This window comes from Octodon degus, unplaced genomic scaffold (genome assembly GCF_000260255.1).
Source record: "Octodon degus isolate 3935 unplaced genomic scaffold, OctDeg1.0 scaffold00019, whole genome shotgun sequence".
Lineage (NCBI taxonomy): Eukaryota > Metazoa > Chordata > Mammalia > Rodentia > Octodontidae > Octodon > Octodon degus.
The window spans coordinates 327,972-337,320 of record NW_004524595.1 but is presented as its reverse complement, the minus strand read 5'-3'; the positions used below and the strand labels follow the sequence as shown (position 1 = coordinate 337,320).

Genomic DNA, 9,349 nt, shown 5'->3' with positions numbered 1-9,349 from the left:
TATCCGTGAGCTCAAGGGTCACAGTAACCTCAGCGCTCTGGATTTTTTGTACCTTTGTTGCACCTCCCTGGAATTCTAAGTTGTGACCAAGAAGCTCCGTAAGGCGTAGTTTATTTTCTGCTCACAGCCCACAGTTGCAGATTGGCAAAATGAAGAGAGAAGACAAAAAAGAAAACAGTACCAAAACGCATGTCAAGAAAGAAAGAAAAACTATAGCTCAGTGCACTGTAAAAAAAAAAAAAAAAAATCTCCAGAGATCTTTGGAGCTTTTAATTCAAACAAACTTACACTTACTTCCAAATGACTTGACAGGCATTTTGTGAACCGCTTTCGTATATAATTACAGATTTGTATTTTTTAGTAATCTGCCCTACCCCAGCCTCCAATCTTTCCAGTGACCTATGCCTGTCACAGGGTTTCTGTACTTAGCACCACATTTGATAAAAATGGTGCTTCATTCTCACACAGGATTGCTAAGTAATGCCAATGCCAGCCACAAGCTGGGCTGAAGCAGAAGAGAGTGTTCTGTGTGTTTGGCCCCCTCCCCAGAGAGCCGTGGTCTCAGCACCCACAGTACAATGGTATCTTCTCCTCAAGCACCCCCAGTTCCAGATTCTTATGTAGAAACGTGGATTTTGTACGCTGAGATTCTGTAGCTTCTTAAAGGAAATTAGAATGTCAACGTTTTCAGCAGAAATATCCTGATTTTTAGATTTTGGGAAATTTTAAACAAATACACAAGAAAGCTACGTGTGAAACACTGTCCAAAACAAAGACAATGTTCAACCCAGATTTGACTATCCATAACTTCTTCTGTTGGGACTGTTGAGGGCTGAGGTTCAAGCTGCGCCTGGGGATTGTCTACCTAAGGATGGCAATGAAGAAATTCTAGAGGAAAGGGGCTCAGTTCTTCTGATGTGCTTTATGTCCTTGTGGACATCACATCAAAACAAATGGCAGAGATCTTCTCCTCAATTTCTCTTATCTGACATATTTCCATTATGTGGATATTCTCATCCGTTTCCGAGAACTTGACAGTTCACAGTGTTCACTGCAAAACCTTTCATTATTCTCCCAGTAGCCATTCGGGTTCACGTTTTTTTCTTTGTGGTCATTAAAATCTGGTCTTTAAGAAAATCCATTCCCATTTTCTGGGTTAAGCTATGCTATCTGTCCATAATGGAGACTGTGAAATCTTCTCTCCGGAAGACCAAGGCATTCATCAATGAAGACACTACACAAATTTTACTTGGAGTTAACACATCAGAACATTTTCAGCCATGTAAGAAGAAGGCTTTTTTATTCAACACTTGCTGCTTTATATCTTCCTTATGAACAAAGGAGGATAAGGCATCGCTAGGCTCTCATTTAAGAGTGGCTGTGCTCTGTATCTATCCAGATCCAGAATTTAAATCTCTGCTATCCTGAGGAGGTACAAATATATATCTTTAGTAAGTTCATGAACACTACGCTAACCCAAAACAGTCTCAACTACAGAACTGTCCTTCATGGATTCAGAGTAGGAGAAAGCCACATGGACTGGATCACCCAATGAGAAAAACACACGGGAGGAAGTTTTATCCTTTACAGCAGGAATGGCAAAGAAGATTTTTCATCTGGAAAAAGCTTTCTGAAGCTCCAGTAGGAGATCGGGTTACAGTCCTTGGCAGGGCAGGAAGGAGGAAACTAAGCAGGCACCGTGCAGAACAAGAGACCTACTATTGCATATATGTCGTAAAGATATATGCACAATTACATGTACGCATGTATGTATCTATTTAGTATCTGTATGTAGTGGATCTTTACAAGTCACAGTTTTAGCAGCTTGACCCTTTTCACTATTATTGTGGGAGTTTTGCTCCTCTTCAACTTGGTTTCTTTAAAAGATGAATGGAATAAGGGCCTTCCGAGACTTAGGGTAGTCCTCGAAAACCTTGAGGTAGAACCTAGAAGACAGTAAAGGCATCGTGAAAATATAAGTGATAGCAGTCATCAGTGGAGGCTTGTAGAATCTGAACTATTTGTTCCAAGTCAACCTACAGTGACTCCGGGCCCAGCTATTCCAGGTGGCCATTTGCCTATGCTCTTTCTCTTTCCTCCAGCCTATCTCTTTTAAGTGTTGATTCTTCTTGTGTTGAGAAAGAAAAAGTTATAGCCAGAAGGCAGTGGTAATGGCTGCACCATATTATCAGTACACCCACTGCCACTGAATTTTATATTAAAAGTTGTTAAAATGGCAAATCTCATATTATGCATATTTTAGCAGAATTTTCTAAGGCAGGAGCCAGAATGAAGTACTCATTTGGATTCAGCTGAGAACTATACAGAAACAGAAACTCTCAAAGGTCATGAGCACAGTTAGCCTCAGAGAACCCCTGGAAAACATTCTTTCCTGAAGCCTGGGAGTACCTCTGTATTTGGGTTCAATTTTGTCCCCCCAAAAGATAGACTGAAGGCCTAACTCCCAGTCCAAGAGAAGGTGACTTAGTTTGCAACTAGTATCACAGCAGCTACAATTAATTAAGATAAAAGCATACTGCAGCAAGATGGGCCTTCAATCCAGTATGACTGGTATCTTTAAAGGAAGAGTTACAGAGACACAGGGGAGAAGGCCATGTGACCCCAGAGGCAGAGATCAGAGTATGACAGTGGTAAGCCACAGAATCCCAAGGATGGCTGGTCTCTGTCCAAAGCTGGGAAGAGAAAAGGGAGGATCCTTCTAGGTCTCGCTATGCAGCTCAGGCTGGCCTTGAGCTCACTTTGTAGCCCAGAATGGCCTTGAACTCACAACGATCCAGCTGCTTCCACCTCCAGAATGCTGGGATTATAAACCCCTACCTATACCTTATTTTCTAACTTCTAGCCTCCAGAACAATCAGAGAACAACTTCATCCCCTTGGGTGGTGGTCAGTTCTCTTGGCAGCCCTGCGGGACAGATGGACCCCATAGAAAGCCTTCCCTGAGGCTGCCGGGTTGCGCTCTGTACTACTTGAACCTGGCTGTGCTCAAGGTATATTCAAGACAATACTCTCTGCTGAAGAACCTTAGTTTGAAGGGAAGGACAAACAACAGCACCATGTGTACACGTGGTTGGTTCACTCCTTGATTTGAGAGAGCCGTGTGTGTTTGGCTCTGCTATGAACACCTGGCCTCGTTTCATAAGCACCTTCACAGAGCTGTTGTAGTCCTGTAAAAGAGACCCTCGCCTTGGGCCCTCCCACTGGGCAGCCTGTCATCTCTAGGGGGCTCCTCTTGGATTGGTTTTGTACCAGCTGAAAACCTTTGGTGGAGTCACTGACCCTTTACAGACTGAACACGCTGGGGCCCTTTGGGGCCCCTCGTGGACACCCAGTCTTCTCCTCTTCGATCCCCTCAGCCTGTGATAGAGAGAGGTGTTTTGTGACCCTGTTATAGATGGGGAAACCTCTGTCGCCCATTCCTGCTGCAAGTAGAAGGCAGCAGGGGAATGTGTGCTTGTTCGTCTCTGAATCGGGCCATAAACCCTATTTAGAAGATTTGCTCTGTGTCTAACTTTCAAATCTATACAGTGGACCGGGGAGATAGCTGAGCGGTCTAAGCACCTGCCTGGCAAGCGCAAGGACCCAGGCTGGATCCCTGGTACCGCATGCCATGCCAGCCCTGGAAACCCGGGTGAGCCAGGCTGGCCACAGAAACTGGGAAAGGCAGCACACACCTATAATCCCAGCGCTGGGGAGGCTGAGACAGCAGGATCACTACAAGTCCGAGCTATGTAGCAAGACCCTGTATCAAAAAATAAAAAATAAAAAATAAATTAAAGAAAAAACTATACGAGGAACCTCGTGCCAGGCTGAGACACCAAGGCAAGAGGAGCCTGAGGGGCTCCCCAGGGTCCTAGATTCGAGCCTTTCCCCCTTTGTCTCCACATTCCCCCTCGGTGTCCAGTAGGCACAAACTTTCTCTTTCCCCAAAAGCCATTTTGGACAACGATCTGAAGTTCACACAGAGGCTTAAATCCTGATAACAATTCACGACTGTACCCTTTTCTTTCTGGTGTTATTGTCAGTTTCCAGTTTTGTCCCCGCCCCTGATTTGTGGGTTCAAGGAAGCTGAGGACCTCGCCTTCAGCGGGTTCTGCATACCTGCAGTTCCAGAACCTACCAGCAGATGGGGCATTCCTAAAACGGTTGTCCACCCCAACTGCTTACCAGACTGCCCCAGGTGGCCCACAAAGATCGTGTCTGGGAGTTAGGGACAGTGGCAGCGGGGGAAGAAGGAAAATAGAACAAACCCTGGCGCTGCACAGATCCTAGGGTTAAAAAAAAAAAAATCCTTCAGCAGTTTGCAGGGCTGTGTGATTACCTGAACTGTTAGCACCAAACTTCGAATGAAATAACACCCCCTTCCCCACAAAAGAGAGCAGCCCCAGGCCCCTGGCTGAGGCTCTTCCCAGTGGCTCCCTGTCCTGTTTGTCCCTCAAAATTATCTGTGAAGTCTTGAGAAGTGCTGGCCAAGGACTCAGCTGTGGAACAGACCTCAAGAAATGTGATGAGGGAGGGAGGGAGGCGAAGGAAGCTTGCCTTACCTGTGGTGGTGAACAGCTCGAGGCCCAAGGAAACAAAGTGTGAAAAATGCAAAAGCAAGAGCTGGAACAGACCAAGTGGCCAAGGCAAAGCCCATCCATTCGATGATCTCACCGAGGAAGTTTGCTCCAGACACATACGTGAACAAGCCACCTGTGTGCACAAGCGTCAGAGTCACCGCTCGGAATCCCTGTGGTAGCAGAGCCCTCTGTTCCAAAATACAAGCAACTGGGCAAATGCAGGGCTGGAGACGCTTTCCGCAATGATAGGAGTGTAGTAGAATTTTCTCAGGGAAAAAGAGGAAATGAAGCCACAGCAGCCTGTGGCCAGAGAGCATCGAGAAACCTGAGGGGTGGCTGCTCATACGGGACAGGGCCCACCTGGGTGGTCAACACCTGCTGGGCCATGGACTCTGTTTTTTGTTTGTTTTGTTTTTTCGTTTTTCTGCATTTAGGACAGGGTCCACAGGGTCTTACTATATAGATCGGACTCTAGTGATCCTCTTGTTTTCAGCCTCCCAAGAGCTGGGATTACAGGTGTGCACCACCACGCCCAGTCTCAATCGCTGTATCAGCACACCCCAGAGGCGGGGCCAGCACAGCAGGCCCGGGGATCGAACCCTGGGCGCTGCGCTCTGTCTCAGCAGGCGCTTTAGCCTGCTGAGCTATCTGGCCAGCCCTTGGGCCATGGACTTTGCATGGGACAAGGAAGAGAAGCAGGAGGTCTGCTCCTTCTTTTCTCTTTTCAGGGGGGTTTGCAGGCCGGTTCTTAGTCCCCACTTCTTGCCAGACACATCCACTCCCAGTCAGCGTACTGCACACTCACAGCCAAAGTGAAACCACACACTCCAGGACAGTAGCCAAACGCTGACTTGATGTGGGAAGTAATGAGAGTTTCTTCGGGCACTTGCTCCTGCCCCCTCTTTCTGCCCAAGCATCCCCACTAAGCCCTAGACTAGACGAGTGCAAAGCAAGGACTGGTTGTCTCGCCGAGTGCTGGTGAAGTCTGCCTTTGTTGGTGTCTGTAGAAAGTACCTCACTTTCTACTCAAAAATATAAGACTTGGCATGGTGGTACGGGCCTGTAATCCCAGCACTTTGGAGGCTGAAAACAGGAAGATCACTAGGAGTTCTATCTGTAGTGAGATCCTGTAGACCCTGTACTAAAATACATTTTTAAAAAACCCAAAAATCTAAAAAAATTATTTCCTCTCTCCAAACTGTATCTGGAAATTGGCATGTTTCTAATTGGATTAAATGTACCTACACTCAAATTTTAGGACACATATTAAATTGGGAAATCGTTGTTGAAACAATTTTTTCTTCTATAGTTATATAAAAAATATTTTTACTTTTAAATATTTTCTCTCATAACTCAAAAGTTGGAGAATAACCTTGGCAATATGATTTTTTTTCATATTGCGGTACCGGGTTTTGAACTCAGGGCCCTGTGCTTGCCAGGCAAGCATTTACTTTATTGCGCTATTTCTCTGGCATTATGATTTTTAAGAACTTTTTCTTCTCTTCTTTATCTAGTTCTTGAGTGAAGGCCTTATAAAATATCAAGGTCCCTTAATTTGCTTTAGGGTGACACTGTATGAGTGGTTTTCTACCTACAGTTCCCTAGACCTGGAGAGGAATGACTGATCTGTTGCAAATTATCTAGAAATACACTAAAAGATATTTTTTCCACCTGCTGTATTATTTTTAAGGTAGATACTGTCAGGGTATTAACAATAATCCAATTACTTAAATGTATTACTGAATTCATGGTGGATTTTTCATTACTTTTCAATCAATGTATATCAATCTACACTAACATATCATAAGTTAGGAATTTTGAATTTGCTGTAAATAAAGTGCTGCGTTTATATTTAGGAGAGCAGGAGCCACTAAGACACATAAATATGTTAAAGGATTCCTTCCATCGATTCCATGCTATATGCTTATTGGTCAAACTCATACCTGAATTTCTGGAGAACAATGAGAATTTGAAACATTTTCTGTCTTTATTTCCAAAACAATATCTAGTAGCATGTAGCATACTGTCTAATGACACTTCAGTCAACAGCAGAGGATGGTGGCCCCATTATATTAGGGTGGACCTCAAAAATTCCCGTCGCCAAGGACCTCACAGCACAATGCACTACATGTGTGTTGGTGGTGATGCTGTTATAAAAAACCTATACTGCCAGTCATGTAAAAGCCCAGCACATACATTCTGCATATGATAAATACTTGACAATGATAATTGACTATGATAGCCTATATATTTACTATCTATACTATGATTTGATAGTTTAGAGTGCATGTTTATGTATCTTGAAAAAGCAGCTATAAAACAGCCTCAGGGTACTATTCCAGAAGCAAAAAACCCTACTGTCACCATAGGAGATGTCAGCTCCTATGTGTTATTGCCTGAAGACCTTCTGGAAGGACAAGGTATGGAGGCGGAAGACAGGGACACCAATGAGACTGACCCTGTGCAGTCCTAGGCTAAGGTGTACATTCATATCTGAGTTTTTAACAAAAAGGTAAGAAAATAATTTAAAAAAAATAATATAAGCTCTAGCTGCACTACAGTTTAGGCTATATCAACTAAGTTCTTATAAACAGACCCTGCGATGTTCACACAGGAAGTCTTTGGCTTTGTTTGTTCAGGCAGAAAGGATTTCATTCCATGTACATGATGATCTTATCTACTTCAGCTACCCGTTTCCACCCTAGCCAAGCCTGGCACCCTTGCCCTCTTTCAGGATACTGCAAGCTTCCTTCCTAGGGGCTCTTGTCGCCCTCCAGAACTTCTGGGTTCAGATCAGAAATGCAAACATGCTTTGACGAGGACGGGATGTGGAAGGGAAGTCAGGACCGACGCAGCCTGGGTTGTGTATCTGACGCCCCTCTCCATTTATTACTTGCAGCTAAGCCCAGTACAGGATCCAAGGAAGACTAGGAAGGGGGGCAGAGGGACATTACCATGTGGAATACTGTAGGTGACTTCTCCAGGTTTTCTGAGCTGGCGCAAGGTGTAGTCACTATGAATGTTGATTCCCATTCCCAAAATAAACAGGAAGACACCTTGACAAAGAAGAGAGGGGAGACATTTTTTAAAAGAAAAAGAAAATCGTGCTTCAATTATCATGGTTTTTATACGAGCCCAATTTTTCTTTGTGTTTTATTTTTTTCTAAAAATGAAGGGAGGAACACTGAATTTCTGAATCTAGAAATGGTACTAAGATATGGTCCCAAGTTCAGGTGGATGAGGTGGTGTAGTTTTTGTAAAAATAAAATTCTGGTACGCGCACTCAGCGACACACAAAAGGCAGGAGGGAGAAGAGAGCAGGAGTGGAGACGTTGGGCCGTGTTTTAAAGACCAAGAAAACATGAGTGAGTAACAGTAAACCCCTGGCAAATAACCAAGCTTCTCAGCAGCTTCACAGGGAATTTCAGCCTATTCTCGGCCACACCCCGTTCGTTCCTCACAAAGGCTGAATAGTTGAAAGGTGACCAGGGGATCTGACTCTGCCAATAAAATGTAAGAGAAAATCTTTAGGGTCTTCCCCAAGAATCTTCTGCTTTTCTGGTAAAGGGGCTGCAGCCAGGATCCCGCAGCCATAAAGTGACAACGTGCAGATCACAGGTAAGCATCCTAAGAACAGTGGAGCACAAAGAGAGAAAGGTCAGGGTTCTTAAAGGGATCAGTAAGCAACAAAAAAGACGCAAAAGTCGACTTCCTCCAGACGCTTCTTGTTACATAAGGCACGGATTCTGTGTTCGGCTGTTACTAATTGGTTTTCTGTAACTCAGGGCTGAGAGCAATTCAAACTTATTTTTCCCACTCTTGTGAAAGTAAAGTGAATTGGACTGCAAGGCTTGGCCACTAGCAAACTTCTACCTCTGCAGCACACGCACATACACGCATGCGCGCACACACACGCACGCAGTCATATAAAATAAGGCATGCATACTACCTGTACTATTCACAACTTTGCTCATCTAACTTAATCACATATCCTGAAGGAACCCTGCTATGTGCCAGCCACTGCTACGGAGAGGGCCCCAAGGGCCCCGGCCCTAGAAGAAAGCCCTGGGTTCAGGCACGTTAGGCGCTGCCTCCCAAGAGGGATCGCTCACTGCCAAGAGACCCAGCCTCGCAGCTCCACGAAATGCATTTGTGCTGATGAGGAAAAAAAGCAAGAAAAGTTTAATTAAGACAATTTCTACTCTCACTTTAGTGGATCTATGATTTCCCACTTTGTCTACTCATATGATCATTGTCTTAGAAAAATAGGTCCTGGGTGGGGGGGCAGTGGGGGACAAAAGTGACAAAATGGACAGTGGTAGAGAAAGACAGGGACCTAGGACCAGGGTTCTGTGTGTTTTTGCGAAAAGTTACCTCAGTTGCCCTCAATTTTCTCACCTGTAACATGTAGCTTCTAAGAGCTCCTATCAGGCAAGGATGGAATGAGGATCCTCCATATATTTATTCATTCATTCATTTATATAACTAATATTTCTTTTTCTTTATTTTTTGGTTTTTTTTAGTATCAGGGATTGAACTCAGGACCTTGCACTTGCCAGGCAAGCACCTATTCTACTGAGCTATCTCCCCAGCCCCTATATAACTAATATTTCTTAAGGGCTTACACTATCCTAAGTACTGAGAATACAAGAATGACAGAAACAGTCCAAGCATCTGTTGTTATAGAATCTGCATTTTAGTGAAGGAATGCAGAAATGAATTAAAGAATTTTTAAAAAATCAATGTAATTTTCTGCCTTGCAGAAAA

General features: G+C 44.3%; 1 protein-coding gene across 1 annotated transcript; it reads right to left on the bottom strand.

Moving 5' to 3' along the window:
* Window positions 1-229: 229 nt before the first annotated feature.
* Window positions 230-7,702, bottom strand: Srd5a2 (steroid 5 alpha-reductase 2). The gene is made up of 3 exons (XM_012513882.2): window positions 7,537-7,702; window positions 4,565-4,715; window positions 230-1,946 (listed from the first exon to the last, which is right to left on the bottom strand). The coding sequence occupies exons 1-3, from the start codon at window positions 7,700-7,702 to the stop codon at window positions 1,880-1,882; spliced, it is 384 nt and encodes a 127-aa protein (XP_012369336.2). The 3' UTR covers window positions 230-1,879.
* Between the last annotated feature and the right edge of the window lie 1,647 nt (window positions 7,703-9,349).

Excerpts from the sequence above, each read along its gene's own strand:
- Srd5a2 (XM_012513882.2), bottom strand. The coding sequence starts at position 7,702 with ATGATAATTGAAGCACGATTTTCTTTTTCTTTTAAAAAATGTCTCCCC. Across the intron at positions 4,716-7,536 it reads CACCTACAGTATTCCACATG|GTGGCTTGTTCACGTATGTG; the intron begins GTAATGTCCCTC and ends TTGTGCACACAG. Across the intron at positions 1,947-4,564 it reads CGAGCTGTTCACCACCACAG|GTTCTACCTCAAGGTTTTCG; the intron begins GTAAGGCAAGCT and ends ACTGTCTTCTAG.